At 37.5% G+C, this 22,754-nt stretch overlaps 1 protein-coding gene across 1 annotated transcript in view; it reads right to left on the bottom strand.

The window, feature by feature from the left end:
* LOC104520844 (sister chromatid cohesion protein PDS5 homolog A) overlaps positions 1-22,643 on the bottom strand; it is a 58,537-nt gene extending 35,894 nt beyond the window's left edge. The window contains exon 1 of the mRNA XM_010162651.2: positions 22,479-22,643. Coding sequence (XP_010160953.1) covers positions 22,479-22,598 — 120 coding nt within the window. The 5' untranslated portion in view covers positions 22,599-22,643. The remainder of the gene's footprint in view (positions 1-22,478) is intronic.
* Between the last annotated feature and the right edge of the window lie 111 nt (positions 22,644-22,754).

Genomic DNA, 22,754 nt, shown 5'->3' with positions numbered 1-22,754 from the left:
GCTTTTATTGACAGTAAGCCTAAAAGCTTCCACTGGATTCATCCCATTCACTTAAATTATTTGACTTAACAGGAATTCTGTGAAATCCTCCTTGGTTGTGATCCATCAAACCAACTCACCTCATCATGTTTCCTCTTTCCCAAACAGCTAAAAATGTTTTCAGGCATGCAGAGTGCTATCCTAAACCTAAACCTTAGGTCACTGTCTGGTTTGTCATTAACAAAAATTATTTCTTGAAAACTACTTTTTGTTTACAGTCAGCTTTTAAAGTCATTTTAATGTAAAAACTGTTGAGAAACATTCTTAGTTTGGCATTGCCATATTGAAATCCTTTAAGTATTTTGTTATCCTAGTTTTAAACTGTTTCATGCAATTTTCTATGACAGAAGCCATGATACTGAGGATCAAGTAATATGTTTTAACTATGTATATTTCTTCTCAAATAATTAGAAGCAAGAGATAGTGCACATATGTATCAGCACATTATCTCTTCACACTCACGCTACTTGTCACCTCTTATCCACGATTGGAGCGCAGTGCCACGGCACCAATTTTTATTCAATTTTTTTAAAGCAATTTAATTTTTGGCAGTATCTAGTCTTTATTACTGGAAAGATTTGTAATTGGATTCTTTCCAATTTTCCTCCCAAAGTCTAACAATTTTTTTAAGTACCATAAAGAAGGTTCACAAATTAAAACACTGCAAGTCTTACAAGTTCTCAGAAACTTAGCTTCCACATATATAGATACTTCACAAAAGAGTATTTGCAGAGGGACTAAAAAGAGCCTATTCTTTAAACATTCTAATGATAATTCAAGAAATCATCAGCTAGAAGCATTTCATTAAACAGTCCTTTTTCCCTTAGGTATACTAGCAAGTGTTATATATGGCTGGGGCAAAACCAGAAAATTCTTAAAAGCATATTCTCCACAGTGAAGGAGTTTCTATTTCCATTGAAGTTTCCCAAGTACTTTGATAATAGCCTCCAGATGTGTGAGAGAGGATTCTTTATAACCAGCTCACTGCTGTATGATTATTCATTTCCTCTTCCAAAGAGGAGGTGGTGCTAGACAAGAAAAACAATGGCATATCATTTCTACTGTGAATTGACTGTAAGGTTTCATTTTGAAGTGAATATTTAGGCTCAATTCTCACAACAAAATCATGTGATAAGAGTTTCACATTAAAGTACAACTAGAGGGGTATGCTTCCAGCAATACTGATGTTTTAAAGACTATATCCAGGTCTATTTCTGCACCATGGTACAGGTGCAGGTGCATCCTGTGGCACATCATACCGTCTTCCTAACCCAGTCATCCAGGAGGCGAGGGGTGTATAAAGCACATCATGCTCTCTTTCCGGCTTGTGTTCCAACACAACCAATAAGTGAGACCAAAAAAACAAAAAGGTTGTTTGATTGTTTTTTCCCCTAAGAATATACAGTTTTTCTATTTCAGTAATCTTGTAAATTGTGGTAAGTTGAAAACTTGCTATACCCACTGAAGCTGAAAATTACGCAAAATACTTGTACCTTGATCTTTAGCTCCGATTGCAGTTTGCAACAGTAAGAGAACAAAGAAATCAAAATTTCTTTCTTGGAACTTGTTAAATGACTGGCATTTACACGTAATACCATTGTACTCGGCAGCACAAGAAAGTATCAAGGTGAACAAGGACATATTCTTCTGCCATGGCATTAATTTTCTGCTTTCCTCAGGAGCCAGGTTCCACTGAGCCTTAGGACTGAACGTCAGGAGGCAAATCATGTGAAACCCTAGCATGAACCCAGATCTAGTGACAAAACTGCACTGAAGATTTTTGTTTGTGTGCCCTGTCATCTACTGGAGCCTTAATACAGGACTGCCATATTAATGATGATTATCTAAAATGCAAAAGTATGTGAGTTTCCACTCCCATGTGAAAGCCTGGAGAAAAATTTGAAAAATTGTCAAACCGTAAAAAGTTTTGATATTTCACAATCAAAACTAATCCTACCAACAAGCAACAATAAGAAAAACCCCCAACCAATGGCACACCAAACCAGAACCTGCTCCCCTGAAGGTGCTGGCGGACATGGACATTCCTGTTCATCTCACTGCAGCAAACTTCAGCCAGCAGCTGGGGGGTTACCAGCTACTGCATCTACCAGACAGACACACTTCTGCAAATAATTTATATTCAGAAAATTAGCTTTCTCCAAGGAAGCACTATTTTACCAAAAAAATTTGCTACCTGTTAAGCACTATTATCCACATTATTTATACACACACAGGCACAAAAGTTTTCTCTTTAGGCAGCTACCAAGCTCAAAAACCGGGCACTCTAAAATGCAGAAATCTGCCTACTCTCTGTGTGGCTGGTAGTTTCATTTTAAGTAGCTCCATTAAAAACAGATTTTGTGGAAATTCTTAAAGCACAGGAAAAAATTGGTGTGGGAAGAATTGGACCTGAAACATATCTGGAGTGGTTTCCTGGCTATAAGTCTTATTTAATTCTTTAATAAGGAGGAAGAAAACTATGTATATTAAATGCATGGAAAATATTGTACTGGTAGAACTCATTTAATAAGTTTAAATTATTTTACTCTGAATAATGACAAGTATCCCTAACAATAAAGACTGATTTCTGATGCAAGTTAAAAGAATACAAAACTATTTTTAAGAAATTCCCATTTTAAAAATTTTCTTTAAGATGGGGTGGGAGACTAAAGGAAAAATAAAAGGCACCAATATTGCTCACATAAGGATATGAAAGTCAAATCCACAGTGCTCAGCAAAAGGGTGATGCTAAAGATTTAATATTATATGCAGGGTATTCAGTTTCTGAGAAATAAGCCTGGAAAGTGAATATGACAAGCCTATGTATTTTATTATAATGTAGGCAGCAAAGAAAAATATGGATAGTTTTCAGTAAATTCAACTTGTAATATTACCATCATAAATGCCAATATTAAAACTGTGGAGATTTTTCAAATGAATATGTTATTTACAGAAAGCATTTTGGAGGATTTTACATGACAGTATTTAAAATGTTTTTTCAATGATTTTACTGTTTATTTTATGATACAGTATTTTATATAAGAACGCAGACTTTTCCATTTTGAGTATGGGAGTGAGATGCATTTGTATGTCCAAGGAAAAAGTAAAAATTAAAAAGGAAAAGGCAAAGGCAGTAGATTGAGGAAAAGAAAGGAAGACAGAAAAAAAACCCCAGAGTTTTTCCTATTCATATCTCTATCTCATATGTGTTTTTATTTTTTGGATCTTGATGTTTACACCCAATCACTAGTCCCTCGACTATGTTTTGACTTGGTTTTAACTTTGCTGAACATTTTATTTTCAAGTCATATAGCTACATTGAGCTGATCAAAAATTAATGTGTTCTAGTTCCAAAGGCAAGACTTCCCCCCCCTCCAAAGATTAAAGAAAAAAAAAAAAATCAAATGACTGCTTTTACAGAGCTCTATTATACCTGTCTTGATTAGCGACACTATTTTAGAGGGTAATACGTCACCTCTCAGAGTTGTGGTGGTTTCGTTGATTTTCTGCAGTCATTTTAATTTTGGGCTAATAAAGTCTTGTCTGGGAATTCTTCTCTAATATTCTGAGAACTTCAGTTAATTCCTGTTTTCCTCCAAAAGAGTTCTGCAATTATTTTGCCTATCAGTTCCATCAAATGCTTGCCTTGTGGACAGCTAGAATATGTCTGTAACTGCTGTACCTGTCCCTCAACATTCCTCATATGTAATCACAGTTTTAAAGCTACTGATTTTGCCAAGATAAGAAGCAGGCAATACATCAGATATAAAGTGTTAATGCAAAGATTTTTTTTTTTTAAGAATGTTTTCAAAACATGTCTGACTTTAAGAAGATCCAACAAGGAGTCTTCCTGTACTAAAGCTTTCTTCGTGAAATATGTCAAGATCATTTTTTATTTGATTTTGATGTCACAAAAACCAGAGAGCTCTGCAATTTCCTTTCTTTGCTAGAAACAGACTTCAGATGAAGACTTCATGGTATGACCATTCCCACTACAGACATCAGGCGCCCACCATTAGACAGATTCCCCCGATGACTCTTGGTGAATCCACTTACATCATCTGCACTGTGCAGCATTTACCCATTTTAACCTCTACATTAACGTCTGCTTTATTTTGAAAAGAAAATGTGATTTTCTGTAAAAAAAAAAAAAAAACCCAACTATGTAAGGAAGAACTCAAATCAAGCAGACTTCTCAAAGTTAAAGGCTGAAAAGTCATTTTTATTAAAAAATAAGCTATTGATATATTAGAATTGTAGAATAATTTTGGTTGGAAAAGACCTTTAAGATTGTGAGTCCAACTGAAATATTTAATATATTTAATTTATATATTTAAATAGCCTATTTAAGTTTAGTCTCAGAATTAACCATACTGAATTTAGATCAAAATAACATTTTGCTTAACTATGTTGCTGAAATCAGCAACCTGTGAGTACTAAATATAATTTACATAGCTGCCAGCAACATTCTCATAGAGAAGCCTAAAATGGGAATCGCAGAAAATTGTTAAAGGTCTGACATACTTAAAGCACTTGAGGCATAGTAGCTCTGTATTTGCAAAATGCTGTCATGTTCATCCAGAAAATCACTTGAATCCTCTTCATGACAAAATTTGAGGAATTTCAACCCCAAAAGCACAAAACAATATAAGAGTCAATCCACTTCTTGAGGTTATACCCTTAAAATTACTTTAACACCTCGTTTAATACTTTAATAAAGTATTTTGTTACCCACTAAACTTTACAGTTTCTAAGAGTCTCATAGTACAGCTATTTAAACTTATTCAATAAATTCTATCAATATAACAATATCACAGTCTCAAGACACTGCATACACTGCAGCAGTGAGTCATTTTTGCCTTCACTTGAAGGAGCTGGAAGATGCAGCCGATTCCCTTTATAAGATCACACACCTGAAACAACTAACCTGTACCCCAAGCATGAACATAAATGTGCTACCCACTGGGAGAGGGTGTGATCACAACTTGGTCATTTCACAAAAGTCTGCATCTGTGACAGAGGCAGTGCCAAAGAAAATCTGAGAAGCTTACAGAGAAGGCATCAAACCTCGGCCTAAAAAATTACGATTGCCCAGAACACGTAAGAAAGCACACACTTCATCAAGAGTACTGCATTGAAGTGGCCTGAAGCCACAAGCAAAAACAATGCCTCGTTGTTTAAAAATCATCTTTGTTTCTGTTTCTCTGACTCAAAAATCGAACAGAGATTCAACTTCACTTGCTCAGCTGCAGTGACCTCAGAACAGCAGTCCACATGCATGTGATGGAGATTTAAAAAGGAGATAAAATATAAAAATTATTATAAAAAGCAATGACTGAGAAAATTGAAAGAGGAGGGGAAACGTTACCTATAAAAGGACACAACAGTTCTCTCTCATATACAGACTCTGCAGGAGAATGACAACTAGCTGACCAGGTGACTGTCAAAATAAACCACTTGATATTTCCTAAGCATACATGAGACATTACCTAAGCACAAAATTTTAACATTTCTTCTAAAAACATTCTAGATTGCACAGTTGTTGCCTTCAGGTCCTGAATTCCAAATAAAGGTCTTATATTGTCATAAGCTTGCATATACGAGACTTAAAATACATGACGCTCCATTGCTTTTACTCTTCAAAAGCCAAACCAGGATGAAACTCAGTTTCATTTATGTTCTGTAGGTTGTTTTCCTGGGGGTTTTTTTGTGTGCTTTTTAAAAATTTTTTTAATCACCCTCATGATCGCAGCATGCAGGTCGGTAGCATACTGAAATGGTTTACCAAAAACACTGTGGTATGTATCTTGCTATAGTTTGTTTCCTCACCTTTCCATCCTAAAAATAAAAATGTAACAGTAAGATATTTTATTCTGATTGAATTTGTGTTCTTTTCTGTTTTGTTTTTTAATCAAAACATTCTGCAATGCATCTTCGTAATGAGAAAGGAAGAATTCAGAAGTGCACTTTGCCCTACAGATTGTGGAAGTTTGCAACAGCCTTCAACAGCTGCAGGAGTTCATAGAATACCCTAAAAAATGCTGTTGGCTAAGATTTATGATTGGGAAACAAAAGCTGTCAGCTATAATCTTTAGTGCCCAAAACTCAGGCATTAAGTGGAAGCCATTTAGCACCTTAAAGGGCTGAGACCTAATATTTAACTATGAATTTTATGGGAAATTAGCATAGGAGGAGACAACAAGCTGTTGTTCAAGTAATTTATACTAAGGAAAACACTTCAGTATTTATGTTAGATAGTCTCAAAATACTGATACATTCATTATGAAATTAATAACAGAAATCTGTTCCAGATGTTGAGAGCAAATAACCGTATCTGAATAGGGCTGAAATTCCTAGCCAAGTAGAGAGGCCGGAAGGTGTTACTCCCAGATGCTATTGGCAGTTTCCTCACTAGTGGTAAGTACTGCCCTGTACGAAGGGCCAAAAAGAACTAAGTACTGAAGGGAAACATCCAGCAAAGGAAAACGAAGGATGGAGAAAGGATGGACGCCCGCTTGAAACCACCGCCTTGCTCAGTGTTAACTTTAAACATCTGTCTTTGTTAAGCTTAAACAGCTCTGACTGCTCACACACGGGATTATCCTGACAGTGATAAAATCACGGGGTAACACAGATCAGGTAGTGGCCACCTGCATGTGGTTGACACTACGTCTACAACATTTGTTTTGAATTTGCTTAGAAGCTGCTTTCAGATGTCACAAGAAGGACTTCAGAAGACACTCGATTCTTGTGAGAGTCAGATATTGAGAGAAAAAGTGGCAGAAAAGTAGTTTTCCATCACCAAATTATACTCTTCCAAGCACTTTGTCTCCTGTATGCTTATCACTCCTCTTGGGTAAGAAAGCAGTATCTCCTAGTCAGCAATCTCAGAGAAGCCCAGGAAAACCAGAGCATCTTCTCCCTTTGTTTTCAGTGTGACAGTTCTGCATGTACTCTGGTCTGAACTAAGACAGCACAAAGTCAGTTTACAGCAAAATTGGTATTAGCCTCTATCTAGCTTCCCTTTGCAACGTGATTATTATCTAGAATGAGCGTACCCAAGTCCCTTTGTGTTGGTCAAGCCTCTGAACATTTATTTGATCCATTGGTCATGAATGGTATTAGTTAACTCACAACGTTTTTCAGATATCAAAGACTTGAAAGGTAATTAAAGATTTTTAATCAAGACTCACTTAAGATCTCCAGAATTTATTTACAAACAAAAAGACTGAACCTCTGGAAACTCAACAGACTACTGACTGGTGAATATATGCAAAGCATATCCACACGCTCATTTCTTATGCATTATTTTGAAGCTTTCTGAATTGAAGATTACAAATGTGTTGGGTTTGTGTGCGGGGTGGCCACTTTTGGTAGTGTGGGAAAGGGCTACACTGATGGCAAAGCTCCTATGGCTCCAAGGTGGACCCACCTCCAGCCCAGGCTGAGCCAATGAGCAACAGAGAAACGCCTCTGCAAATCAATACATATGAGGGAAGAACTGGTTTTGAAAATAAGGAGGACAGAACTTTGAGGAGAGACCACTGACCTGAACAAAAGACAGACACTGGCCTAAACAAAGAGGAGAGCATCAAGGAAGGGGAGGACAGAGAACCTCAGACACCCAGTTCAACTGCATGGAGTCGGAGAAGGCAAATGAGGTCCCTGCACCTCATGGAAGTTCAGCGTCAGGGCAGGTACCCACGTGTAGGCCATGGAGGACTCCATGCTGGAGCAGAAAAGCTGTGCCTAAGGGCAGCTGTGACTTTGAGTGCTCGTTTGATGAGCAAGGAGAACCCAGAGCTGGTGTGGGGGATCCCCAGAATGGGAGGAGGATGTGCACTGGACCAGAGACCCGTCTGCTGCCCATGGATGTCCCCATGCTGGAGCCAGGAGCTGAGCCCGAACTGGTGCGTGACTCCATGGGAAGCTCGCCTTGGAACACTTTGTTCCTGGACTCTTGCAGCCCGTGGGAGGGGTCTCATGCTGGAAAGAGCAGCACAGACAAACTGAGTGAACCCCCATTCCCTGTCCCCTGTGCTGCTGAGGGGAAGAAGGTAGAGAAATCAGGAGCCAAGCGATTTGAGCCCGGGAAGAAGGGAGGGGTGGGGGGAAGGTGTTGTAAGATGTGGTTGTTACACTTCACTATCCTGCTCTGATGATTGATAATGATTTTTTTTTTTTGCTTCCTCAAGTTAAGTCTGTTTTGCCCGTGACCATAACTGGTGAGTGATCTGTCCCTGTCCTTCATTCCAATCCATGACCCCTTTCACAGAATCACAGAATGTTAGGGATTGGAAGGGACCTTTGTTGTGATTCTCTTCTTATCTTACCGGGTTAGGGGGGGAGTGAGTGCAAGACTGCGTGGTATTACCTGTGGGTGAAACCACCACAACAAATAAAGATTTGCTTTAATAATAATACAAAATGAAATAACTAAAACAAGTCACAAACCCACTCAATAACGAGATGAAATCAAATTATTTCAAAGTGACGATTTGTATAATCAAAATTATCCATACATCTTCATCCAAGAGTTTCTGGCAACATTCCCACGCAGCTATTTTCATAGAAGTTGCCATATACAAACAAACTACTACTAGAAAAATAGGTGAAATTCAGTTCTAAGGTTGGCTAAAGTTTGGCAACTACAGAATTTCAATGCATACACCTCCACAAAAGTACAAGCCCTTTGCAAACGCTGTCTCTTTAAAGAATAAACAAAATTATGTTCAAACATTTTTCAATAGCAGACAGACTTTAGACCTATCAAGGAGTCCTCAGCAATTTATTCTGCACAACTCTCAGGCCCTGAAGTATAAGAAATACGAGTTAATGAGTAACATTTAAAGAAGAAGGGTTTTCACTTTCTATGAATAATTCTGGAAGAGCTTCATGTGCAGCAGTAAACTCCTGGTATGTCCCTGCTATGAGCCCTGTGGAGTGTTAATAATGCTGGCTTTGGGTGACACAAAAAAAGATTCTACTACTTGCAATTTATCAGTTGATGCTTGCAGGGGAGAAAGCTATTCGTGGTGCCTATCTGCTGGCTAGTACAATTTTTTTTGAATGTGCGATTATCTGGAAAGAAAAGATTCATTTCTGTGTATGTATGCACACACATATTCCCCTAAAGACAGATATACATCCTGTAAGTTAGCACAAGTCTTTGGTTTTTAGAAAACCATCAAGTACTGGAGGGGCGGGGAGAAGAGAGCTGGCATACAGACAAACCTGTGTGCAAGCACTGGCCTGTACCGCCTACTCTAGTTCCAGTCACAGCACAAGACCCGGTAGTTTGGACTGCAGAACAGGAAGAGACCAGTCTAAACATCAAAGACTACATCTCATAGTCATAGTACTGGTACCAAACTGTGAGCCACTGGGCCTAGGGAGGCCTGAAAAACACTGAAACCTCAAATTCTTTCTTTTGTACAAATGGGAAAGATAATAAGGGGAAAAGAGAGGAAACCAAACATTCCCAGAGAAAGAAGAATTGTAGGCAAGTACTTCTCACTAAATATTACTACACCAATTCTGAATTCAAATATAAAATCAATTTACTTTGAAAGCAATCTTGTATTAGGATGAACAGTATGATCTACTTCAGCAGTCAGCCAAAACAGGAGAAAATCCATCGTGGATTCCACAACATTCACAGTAATTCAAAATTACTGGTACCAGCACAATCCACATATTTGCATATAAACACAGCACTGATTTCAATTGTTTCTAATCACAGATTGTTCTCCTTCATATCTTAGTTTATTTTTCAGACATGGAAGGGTAGTGCATAATTCACTGCACTTACCCTTGCAGCTCTCTGAAACGAGGGACACATTTAATTTTGTATACATATACTGCCTCACTAAATTGTAGGAGTGCGGGATGTTCGTAGAATTTCTTAGGGTGCAGTTCTACAGCAGTGTGTGTCAACCCAAATCTCTCAGCCCCGTCCCTCCATTGCTCCAGCACGCATGCGACTGATGTGCGACGCTACTGGAAAACCCCTTTTTCTGGCCAGGTTACTTTTTGGACAGATCTGTTTCTTGAATCAGCTCACTACATGGCTGTAAAAACACACAGAGGAGGGTGGAACTGCTTCAGCCCAATCTTAGGGTGCAGTTTAATGAATCTTTAAGTTGATTTAATAAGGTCAAGCCCAATGAACAGTGTTCCAAATTAAGCTGTTACTGCAAGTAACAGTTCTGCCACTCCAAAATTGTCATACAGCTTCTGCCAGCACAAGGAGGTGACTGCATAAGTCACATTGATCCAAATGAAAACTAACCTGGGGGGTGAAAAAAAGGTGTTTTTGAACAGGATCACTTCTACAATCTAGTATTCTGCAGGCCACAGACACGCCTGGGTTGGCATCTGGAAAAGGATGGCCCACAAGCAAGGCTCACTTCACTGGCTCAAACCGCTGGCTTTGGTGTTTGCAGTCTGATTCAGGGCGATCCTCCGCTACTGGTGCAGCAACTGCATCCTTTCCAACTGCACTACTTTCCCCCTCCCTGCTTACTGTCACTATATGCCTCTATTTTTTAATCTGCGCCTCTTCCTCTTCACAAACTTGATTTGCTTCCGCAATTTGAGAGTGCTGCTGACTCAAATAAGCAAAACAACTCTGAATCGTTATTCTCCCTGAACAGCAGTGGCAGCAGCGCTGAGGATGAGTAACTGTTTCTTTCCTTCAGTAGCAGCGTCAACTTAAGAGTACTCAAAATAATCCAGTACAACAGCGTGAGCATGACAAGCTTCCAAAACACAATTCTGACACTCTGTAAAGAGGACTTGCATTTTTTTTTATTTTTAGATAAACTAACTTGCTTTTGACTATGTTAAAATACCTGCTATGCAGGTCAGTTCAGGTTACCAAGCTGACTGGCAATACCCTGCAGAACTAACCTGTCATTACCTATCCCTCCACCTTTTCACTTTCCTGAAATTATTTGCCCGCAGTTTTGTTTTCGAGCAGAAGATTGATAAAGATGATAAAAAGCAGTGGGAAAATGCTCAACAAATCCTCCAAATATGCTGGCAATTAATATGTTTCTCATTTACAAAATTTTGAGGTGATTGGCTGGTTTTAAAATCAGTTTTGTCGGGATGTTGCACAATGCCAGCCTTTTACCCAAAGCGTTGACAGGCGTTAAATCAGATCGTATACAGGAACGTAAACTCATCACAGCCCACATACAGACTGAAGTCAGAGCAACTCTGGAGAGTCTCAAGATGGTGTGAATTAAGGCACAGCTCCACAGCACAATTTCTCAGGAGGCAGAGCCAGTGTAAGAGAGTCCATGAAGATGTCCCTCAAACCCAGCTTTGCTGCCAAATAAAAAGTAGTGGAGAACTCCATCCTCACAGATGTACATGAGTACCAGAAACCAGTTTTAGCATCAGAAATGGCATGGCACACAGAGCAGCAACTCTAGGGTGAGTATCTACATACCAAATCCAACTCAGACCAGAATGCTCCAATTTGCACAAGAACCTAAACTGAGAACAATAGACAAAGATGTCAAAATGAAACAAAATTAAATGTCAGCCTTTTTACTTGGTAATCTGACTGAAGGTGTTTTAACCTTTCAAGGGAAGCAAAGGCTAGGGCTGAAAGAGGGTAACTTTGGAAAATATTACACTCCACCCCCGCTTTCCCAGATGAGGTTTAGAAACACAGCCTTTAACTTGGTTTTCACTCCCAGTTCAAAGAGATTTTCTTAACAACTTACTAGGTTTCTACTGACCTACTTCCAGTCGTACCAATGTGTATATATTCTACAAAAATATAGTTTTAGCACTTGGTGAACCCTCCCATTTCCTAAAGCAAAATTCTCATGATTTTACAGCAGTCTAGACTACCAGTTCCAATCAGAATAAAGCTGAAATCTTATTACCAGATTTCCCAGTTTCCCTTAGGCTGCAGAGTTACGCCTACTTCCATATTCTACATACATTTTCTAAGAAAAACACGTCACTAACAGCTCACAAATGGAATGGCCTAGACCTTCATTTATTAACTTCACACAAGCAAAAATAGTACTTCTTTTCTTGCCACTGGAATTTTACTGGTGATTGCAGAAGTGGGAGCTTTAGAGAAGAGATGGATTAGAAGTTTTTCAGAAATACTGACACATGCCAGCTACATTTACAAAGGATGACTGAATAAGGTATTTAAATAAACATGTATTTTCAGCAAAAAGCTTTAAAGTTGCCTTGCATTTCTTTGTTTTGCTTTGTAAGTGAATGAATAGTAACTCTGCAGCAATTCTGTGCTGAGAAAGAACCACTTGTCAAAAAACAAACACATAGGGTAACCTATTCCACCTCCCCCCAGAATGCTGAATTCTGTTTCTACCATGAAAAGTAAGCATTGAGTTTATTTCCTTCTTATTACCGCAATGGCTTAAGAATTAAACTTCCCTTCACTTATTCTACAATACGTTGTCCCATTGCATGAACAAATAATAATGTTCATGCAATAATTCAATAATTTCTGAATTATTCCTCTTCACTGTTTCATGCAAAGTTTTTAAAGAAAAATTATATCCTTTCTAACTGACCAGGACTGAAGCCCACAGAAAGGCACTGCAGGCAAGTGACAGTTAAGTAACCGAGTATCAGGTTTTACTCTTTTAAATCACAAGAAAAAAACAACTTTTTTATTCCTCAAAATTTAATTTAAAATAACTCTCTACTAAATTATGACTATGGTTTGATTAAATGTCAATCAATAGTTTATTGTGGAGAACCATTACTGATTTTCAAATAGTAACAGAACAACACAATTAAAACACAAAATTATATTAAAGTACCAGGATTTACCCTACTTTGACTACTTTGTTTATCGGAAGGTAGAGTAAAAATTTAAAGGAGAAATATTCAACAGCATTTTCCTTTCATTAAACCGGTAACACAAGCAAAGTCAAGCATTTTACTTTTTTCAAGGAAAAACTTATTTTAACAAACTTCTTTTCACATCCATTTTGCTTCAGCATCTGCACCACCATCAGGATTCTAAGCAGCCAAAATAAATGGAAAAAACAAATTATGTCAGAGAAATACTATAGAAAACATTAACCAAAGACCTTAGTGATCTTTTTTTACATTTTTAGCTACTTCTGAGTGGTTTGGGTTTTTTTTCCATTTTTGCTTTCCCTTTCTGCAGTAGTATATCACATAAGCAATTTTCATCAGTATTATCAAGGAATGCAGCTATTGTTTTCACTTGTTAAAAACCACCACTTTTAAGTTAAAAAATTAGCAGTATTTTCAAATACCATGCACAGCCCTCTACCAGACTGTGGGTTAAGAAAGTATTTAAAGGGTTTTGTGCTTTATTTTAGCTGTTTATCTCCTTTACTGCTGCTATATGAAATTAGTTTTATCATAAATATCAAAATTAACAGTGGCTGGTTTCCAAGAGATCTGTTCCCCATTGCTCTCCTCTGAGAGGGCTGCCAGCTCCCTCCTTTCTGCATCCCTCACTCTCATCCTCTTGCACTACCTGCCCACTCCCCTCTGGGTGCTGTGCCTGGAGAGCTGGAGAGGGGGAAGCACATCCCCTACAACACTTGAAACACTCATGTAGAAATTAGGTGATCAATTAATTTATTCCAGCTAGCACACGAGCTGCTGCCTTTTGAAATGTTTAACAGTGCTGGTCCATTTTCCTTGGCATAAACAGAACTTGGATGTCTCTATTCTTCTCAGCACCAATTAGACAAATCTCGGGTCTCCGAAACAAGTTTTGAACTAATTAACTTCAGGGAAGATCAGTAACAAAGACATCAGACTGGCTGATCGGATAAAAACCTTATTTCATTAGAAAAGCAAGCTAAAAACATTTGTCCAGACAAAGCACTATCACAAAGTAAACTGAAAACCACAAATGTTTTCTTTCAACTTTTGACAGACTAACTCTTGGGGACTTAAAACTACAGTAATAAGATTTTCATAGTAACTACAAGTTTGAAATTGGTCTTTTGATGGTCTCTCATGTTAGATGCAGTGATAAAATAGTTCAAAGATCAGTAAGTTACACAATACTCAAAAAAACATTGTAAACCTGTAGATCTAAAGCTATTCCCTGATGGTCAATCAGGTTATCTACAGAAAGCCATGCAAAAGACAGAGACTACAATTGCAGAGGAAAGGGAATTCTTTAACGACAGTAAGCAAATGCTAACACTATTAAACACTAATATAACTACTTTTTTTTCCCCTAAGCATGTGCATTTTTCAGGTGCTGTAACCAGCAAAGAAGGCAGTGGGTGAAGACTCCAGAAATATTTGATTCATCCAAATTAATTATAAATCTTTCTCCTCTTTCATCTTCAATGTCTGTATCAATTCAAAAAATAATTTGTAAATAGAAAAAACATATTTCTCTTTAATGCTTATGAATGTATTTTGCCAGAACAAAACTTTTTCTCTGCTTCAACAGTTCGGAACGTTTTGATAAATCTCCTGGAGACAGATGTCATAATTTCTACCATAAGCTATTAAAATACAATACTAAAAACCAATATAAGGCCTAAAATTGCTAATGACTACACCAAATAGTGTTTCAGCAAAAAGTGACAGGTTCTGTTCATGGAAGACAACAGAGGGCCATTAAGATTAGGTAGTACTATTGAAGATGTAGAAAGAACTCTGAGCTCATTTGACAGTAACTAAGACATTAAAAAGGCTGACCAGTCTTCACAGTAAATTTAAATGAATTTTTCCCCCACGCTGGCAGCAAAACTGATCCTAACACTGCAGCTCTGACACCTCCATCAGACTAGCATGTATCATCTGTGTCACATAAATAAAACATACATTTAGGATATCCCATGCTATCTAGGTACCACAAAGTTTTCAACCTTCTTTTCTAAGCAGGAACATACTTTGTGCCAATTTTATCTCTGTTTACCTTTAACAGCACTTCATCATGCTTAAGACATCTTTGCAACAGCCAAATTCTGATGTAGCACAGCAGTGGGAATACAGTTCATTAGTTTACTGCAGCTGCAGAGCCAGCAAACACACATTGCTTCAAGTGACACCAATAACAAGCATGTGTTTTAGATTTCTAGGTAACAATTGCGATTAAGAAGATATTGCAGTCTGGAAAAAACTCATACATGAAGAATGTTTAACATAGATTGGGGACTAGACAACAGTTTTGTTTCTTTAACTACCAAAATGGCTATAATATATACCATGAATGAATGATCTTCTAATTATTTTGTCTGTTGTTTTTATTTTTGGTAGCAAGAGATGCACATAGGCATTAAGTAGACAAGATAATATGAATTGATTCAAGTAGACAAGAAAGAAAAGTAACCTCAGATAATGTTGATTTCCCTTCCTATCAATCAACTCCATATTACTGTCTGGAAACCAAGGGATAATTTTTCTTTCACTTCATAGCACTGTTGTGAGATTAACACTTAGTTTACAAATCTCTGAACACAGCTAAGACTCCTGCTGTTTTGCAAACTTATGCCTACAAATGCCTCATAAGGAGGCAGTGATATGTCAAGGATTTTTTGTCCCAACTTTATTTAAAATATTTGAATACACAAGAAATCTCCCACATAATACCATAAAAACACATACAGACAAGCACACCCACCTACATTAAGTGATTTATATGATTAAAGCATGTCACTTCTACAACATAGCATCAGTTCAGCTCTGCTCTGCCACAACCTTCCAGTATGACCCTAAGAAATATTTAACCTTCAACAATATTTAAGTTTCCATTTCAAAGAACCCTCTTTCGGGAGACTGGGGCAAAACCAGAAATTCCTAATTTACTATCTGTTATTCGTTATTTTGTATGCTTTTATCACAACCACTGTTATTCAGTGGTTATTCAGTGGTTGTGATAAACACGTGTAGGTAAGTAAACAACCCTATACTTCTCAAATCTCTAGTCAGTCTCCTCAATCCTAATGCTAAAACGGTGTTTGGTAAGCGATTACACATCTTTTTTTTCCCCCTTAAAAAAACTAAGTAACCAAAAAACCCCAACAAAACACAAACCAACCAACCAAACAACCCCCCCAACCAACAAACAACAAAAAACCCCCCAAAACCCAAATCACCAAACAAACAGACAAAAACTTGAAGCCATTACTTTGTTCAGTCCAAAGAAAGGACTTACTCTGGAGTTAATCAAGCTTGTTTGGTAGAGGAGTGTATTGCCCAACGGCCACCTTTCTTATTTATTGAAGCTGCAAGACTATAACTGAAGGAAAATATTGCAGGAAAGGAATATTCTATGCCATGTTTTGAAACAGTTAAGCCTGAAGACTTTCATGCAAGCCTCCCACCTATTACAAAGTTTCTATGTGATGCCCATTAAACAGGCTAAAATAAGGTTTTCACAGAAAACATTTGTCATTTTCTGGGTTCTTAAGCAGAGACGACGAGGTCTGGTTTACAGAAGAGCTCAGCACTCAGAAATGTAACTGAAATAAAAGGAACTTGTGTTCTGAACACGTAAAGTGCAACAGAATGCACAGTCACTTCAGAAGTCACATTTTAGAAATGCCAAATGAAGCCAGCTTGTCTTTCTTGTGTTTGGGTTTGTTGTTTTTTTTTCCTTTCAGCAGCTCTTCAGTTCCCCATCTTTTAAACTGTAATTAACATAATGTCCTCACCTCACAAAAAAACATTAGCACAAGAATAAAATTAATAATTATTTGAGGTTTATAATAAAATAAATAAGGGCATAAGGACTTCTGAACTAGTCTGTCCGTTTTGGTGGTCAATCGTCAGAAGTTATCATTCCTTATTCAGCAACCTCTGTTTTTCCCCCCCTTTCAAATTGAGGCTTCTTTTGTTTCACAATATATTTATCTTCTTGTTGCCAGGAAACCATTAGAATAATATTGTACACGTGAAATTGCCATTAATTACTGATGCACTTGTAACAAAAGAAAATTATCAGATACAAAAATAAAGGGTCTCATCATCAATCAGTTTGAAATTAAGTAACATCTGGGTGAAGTGGGTGAGCCTACACGGTCTACTTCTCTAAGGATTGACAAAATTGGGACATTTACAAAGCAAATAGCTAATATTCCATTGGAAAAAAAAAATCAGAACAAGATTTCTTCTTCTCTTGACTAGTGGCCTGTCCTAGTTAATGAAAAACTTGATTGTTACAAGAGTCAAACTAATTAAAATGATTAAACTATGAGCAAAATCAAATTAGGAATTTGGCTTTAGGCTTATGTGTCCATCAACAGTTCAAGAACATTGCAAACTGCAGTCTGCAGTTAAATACAATTAATGTAAGTTTTAAAATTGTTAGAATAATTAACTGTGTATCATTTCTGTAACCTCGGTATATGACCTCCACAAAACTACTTATAATCCTTAAATGTAAGCATGTAAGTACATGCAAGTCAGAGGTCCAAGCCATGAAAATGCCCATGCCATCTAAATCTTGCCAGTAAATAGTATTTATTAATTAATACAATCCAACATACTTAATATGTATACCTTTTCCCCCCAAACATACAAATTCTAGTGTATGAAACAATATAAAGTAGATTTTCTTCTACCAGATGATACTCTAATTTATACTTTTTTCTAGTTTCCTTCAAAATAACTACCTAAGCATAGCCAGGTCAGATCAAAGGTCCATCTAACTACACAGTCTCAGAGAGTGGCTATTAACTTCTGCAGAAGTATCAGGGTGAGTAAAGAGCAACTTTTTTTTCTTCTCAAATACCTGCAGCCTACTCCAAAACATTTAAGTGGCAAAAAAGCAACCTTTCTCCATTTTAACATTCTGTAACATATGCCTAAAAACCACCTGTGCCTAATATGATAAACTATTAGCATTAACTATTTCTAGTGATAGGAGGATAATCTTCCAAAGATAAAGACACAACAGGCTGAACTACAAAGAAACCAAGGTCCAATAACCAGAGGAACCTGCAGAAAGACAATGGGAATGAGAGGGAGTGTTTGTTTCACTCTGGCACAAATGCATATCAGATAACTAAGAAATGCCAGGGGACAAGATAAGGAAGACTTTAAGGCACACTAGGAGTGTTAACTTTTCCAGAGGATCACAAGCTAGGCTTTAGGGTAGGGTGGCAGGGGGAGAATCGGGGAGAGGGTGGAAGGGTGGGTGTGAGTATGGAAATCAAAAGAAAATCTCGCAGAAAATGCCTTGCCAGACCACCACCGTGGAAAAAGCAACAAGACTACTGGATTGATTGAAAAGCAAAAGGAAAAATCACTCCATATAGAAACAAACAAACAAAAAAAACCCTCAGAAAAGAGAATACTAACCCAAGCTATGATAAAGGAGAACTACATCGCCCTCTATAAATTCTAACCTATAAACCTCTTAATTTCACAAAGACAGGTTTTTACACTGCCTTCGACCTTTGTTAAAAATCTCTGTGCTGAAACTAATTTATCACTCGTTTTCCTTTGGAAGGTTTCAGAAACTTTTTTTTTTTTTTTGTACTTTTGTATCTTTAGTGTTTGACTAAACACACTTCACAGATTTTATGAATTAGTGTTGCTTACACTGATACCTGTAGGTAAAATAAAACATGGCACTATAAATGTTTTCTGTTTCTCTAGACTTGTCATAACTTTACCAAACTCTACACTTGTTGGTACAAAGGTTTATCTCAACTCATCATTGAGCACTATTTCTTTTACTTCAAAAAAAATCTAGGAGGTGAGATGCAGATAGGGACTTTTGCACTGTTTCAGCAAAACTGTCTCAAAAGATAACATCTGCAAACTTCCACATTCAAACCGACTCTGGAGTTCCTTCAATGCTCTAGGGCAAGACTGCCACAGAAAGAGGTTGATTTTTCCCCTACGCCAGCACAAGTGTTAGTGAGCTCTCGTGATAAATCAGGTAAGAAAATGATTCAGGCTAAAACTAACACAGGTTTGAGGGATTTTTTTCTCCTAAGGTTAAACCTAGATCTGTTCACCCATCCATTTTGGCATGCAGCAAAACAAAATGCTTATAGAGAGGGTACAGAACAGAGGCTGGGACACAAAGCACAGAGAGACACCTCTTTCCATGGCAGTTCTGGCTTTGCCTACAAAGGCTGTTTAAGTCAGTCTCTGAGACACTCTATGCACTTTGGATTGATGGGGCTTTTTTAGCGTATCTGACAATTAAGTACACTACTATTAATCTTACTCACAACTATGACCAGGTTATATAAAAATAACATTAAAATATTCTCTTGGGACAAAAGTTAGTTACATCTGAGATTTAATAGTTCAGTGACAACATACCAGTCTGAAGTTTGACAAGGCAGTACAATACAGTCAATTTTGAAAAAAATTCAGTAGTCATCAAGAAGCTTTGTAACTTCTCGATGCTGAGTTTCTAAAACTTCTAAAAGCAGATGATGAGTTTCTAAAACTTCTTTCAACCTTCAACTATCTTACAGGAAGAAATATAATATTGCTAGTATATCTGTTCTCAACTTGTATTTAGTTGCTGGCTTGATTTTGGAACTGAAGATGAGCCTACCTGGGTGACTTAGAATTGTTTCTTGTTTTCCACTTCTATTGCTTAGCTAAATAAAAGTTAATACCTCCCCCCACAAGCCTTACTAAATTGACAAGCATTTGAGTTACAGCCCTGAAACCAATCACTATATAACTTGAACAGATGCACTGTAAAAATGAAAAGTAGCAAAAAACCCAACCAAACAAACAAAAACAACTAAAAACCCCCCATGCAGACAAAGTACAGTAAGCCTCAACTCTGCTACATGCTAGTTGCCTAGTTTGGTTACACTTGAATGGATCTATTCAATGGACACTTGTTCCTAGCCATCCCACACCACAGTTAAAAATCATTTCTTCAATAATCAAAATTATACATCACATACTGTCCCACTCCAAGACAACACTGACCTAACACTGTAATCTAACACACCAGAAACCACCTTTGACTCCATTAAGCACCTGAACTGGTGTTTCATTTATCATGCATATGCAATTCAGAGGCTTTTCCTTTCTATGTCACTCAGAGAGTACATGTTGATTTTAAAATTCTCAATACTTGTATTTTCAGGACAGTGTTAATGTTATCATACAGATATATCAAAACACTGCAAATGAATCTGGCCTACACTTTATTACCCACAACCCCAAGCAGAAGGAGGGAAAGGATAGAGAAACATTCTTTTTGAAAGTCCTTGGCACAAAAGCTGCTGCTCAGGCTCTCTGGGACAGGTGCCCAGAACGTCTCAAGTTCCAATAATAAGAAAAGCCTTCATTATGAGAAGAGGTCTGGACACAAAAATACAGATGTGATATCAGAAAAGTTGCTAATAAGGACACAAATTTGTAACCAATTATTAAGTTGACTATGACTTCAATAAGCTAAAAGAAGAAAAATTCACAAGGACTCACCGAAAGCCTGGTGGCCAAAACACCAAGTTACACACATCTTTTTTGTAAGAGACACACAGAGCATCTTTAGATCATATGTGGCCAAGAAGGTAAAAACCCACAGTTTCAAGGATTGTTTAATGCCTGAATTTGTACATTCTGCTAAAGCTGGCTTTTATCATTAAGTCATTTTTAAAGTTGTGAAAATTTATCTTTTAATTGAACAAAACCTTTTCAAGCACTTCCATCCCAAGCACTGCATCATCGTAATATTCCACATGCCAAAGAGAATGTGCTTTTGTAAATCAACGTGATATCAAGAAGCATGGATTTCATAAATGGAGATTATATATATATTTCCCTAGACAAAAACATAAAGAAGAAAATACTTGTATACAGTACTTCTGTTTTTCTTTATATTTTAGTAAAGGTAGTACTTGACTCAAAAAAAATTCCTCAAACTCAGATTAGGCAGTACCAACAAGAAAAATCTTCCTCTGTTGTTTCAGTGATGGAAGGTCCACTAGCAAAGTATTTGTTCCCATTTAAAGTCAGTATACAGTCTTGAGGTCATCTGAATTCCTTAACAGTAGCTCATTATAAAATGACAGAAAAAAATCTGGTCTGAGCCTGAAAATTATGTCCAACATACACATGTGAATTCAGCAAAACATATATGCATGACTTTGAAATTCTATTATTCCTATTATCGAGGAATGGCACAGCTCACCACTGCAAGCTCTCCAACTAAGACAAAATAAAATACCCATTTTGAAAAGCACCTCAAAACCGCACTCCACCCCATTCCACACAGACTTTGATTCAAGGTCTCTGTCCGAACAATCAAAACTCTGGGATCTTCTCCTGTAACTAGCAATGTTCCACTGGAGTTTTGAAAATACTAGGCTGGACTTGTCCATTCAAAAATTTTCAAAACTAACTGGACAACAAGGCTCATTTTCAAAGAAAAAACTGACATGTGCCTTGCTGTTTTGAAAGCAAAGCACAAAGCTTCTTCTCTTCACATTTCTAGGTAAGACATTTCTCAACGTAGGCAAGATCGTGATTTTTACTTTTCAGTCTTTGTAGGGCCACTGTTGTGATGGGAAACAGGTCATCAAATGAGAGAATATTTCTGATCCCTAAAAAATTATTACTAAATCTCCACCCTGGGCATAGGACCAAATCCCAGGTTACAACAACTTTCTGGTCCAAAGACCATGGCATTACCAAACGAGCCGTGCCAATATTTGATCAATGCTCAACTTTATTTTCTATTTTCAGCACAGAGTTAAGAAATAATACTACTGTACCACAGCAGCATTTCATGTTTCCAGTGGAAAAAGGGATAAAAACCAAAAAAACAGAGATAAGCCTCACAGTCCCCCAGTAAACTGTCAAACAAGCAGAGAAGATGCTTTTATAACAGTTCCCTTTGCTTATGAAAATTTAGAAACTTTGCCAAGTACCAGTTATACAGAATAGGAAAGAAACAATATGAACTATACCAAATTGCAAAATCTGAGGCAGGTTTTACATACAAAACAATTTCAAAATTTCTTCTACAAACTCCAGAAATCAATCTTTGCTGTTTGTCAACAGCGCTGTCTTTTCAGCTAAGAATACCCTTAACTAGATCTACTTGTTTCACCCACCCAACTGTGCTTGCTCAAAGTGCTGGAGCACACAAACACCTAGTTTACCAACAAAAATTTTCGGCATCATATCCTGCAATTGTGACTTATGACCCTGCTTCAAACCTCCCCCCAACACCGTAGATGCATTTCACATATAAATTAGCAGTTTAACGTATCAACTCTGACTGTGAGAGAACTTGCAAGAGCACAGTCACAAAATACAAAAATGACTCCCCCTTTTTTAAGGAAAAGCAAGGAAGTGGTACTCCCATACTGGTCTGCAGGCAAGAAGGACACATTTCAACTATGACAAGGGAACTCTGGCAGTTCTCCTCTCCCATAATGAAATGTTTACCTTAAGAAGCAAAAGTTGCAGGGAAGGGGATCGTGGTCAGGATTGCTCACCTTTAACCGTTTAACCACCTCATCGTTGGTAATTTTGTCCGTAATCTCCTTCACGCCAGGAGGATAGTAGATGATTTTTCCATCGGCAGCAGGTTTTGGTTGGGTAGCAGGGAAGTCCATCCTGGTGCTGCTGGTTATAAACTTTCCTTCTCCACAGTCCTCTACCGGCCTCTATCGGTCAGAAAACAAAAGTTCAGCAGAATGGAAACGACTTTCTAACCCTCTTTTTCCATTTCTCACCCTCAATTCGCAGAAGGCCCCGGCTATCACCCCGCC

Source organism: Antrostomus carolinensis, unplaced genomic scaffold, assembly GCF_000700745.2.
Source record: "Antrostomus carolinensis isolate BGI_N321 unplaced genomic scaffold, ASM70074v2 scaffold12982, whole genome shotgun sequence".
NCBI classification, from domain to species: Eukaryota; Metazoa; Chordata; class Aves; order Caprimulgiformes; family Caprimulgidae; genus Antrostomus; species Antrostomus carolinensis.
This window is presented reverse-complemented; position numbering and strand designations above follow the sequence as displayed.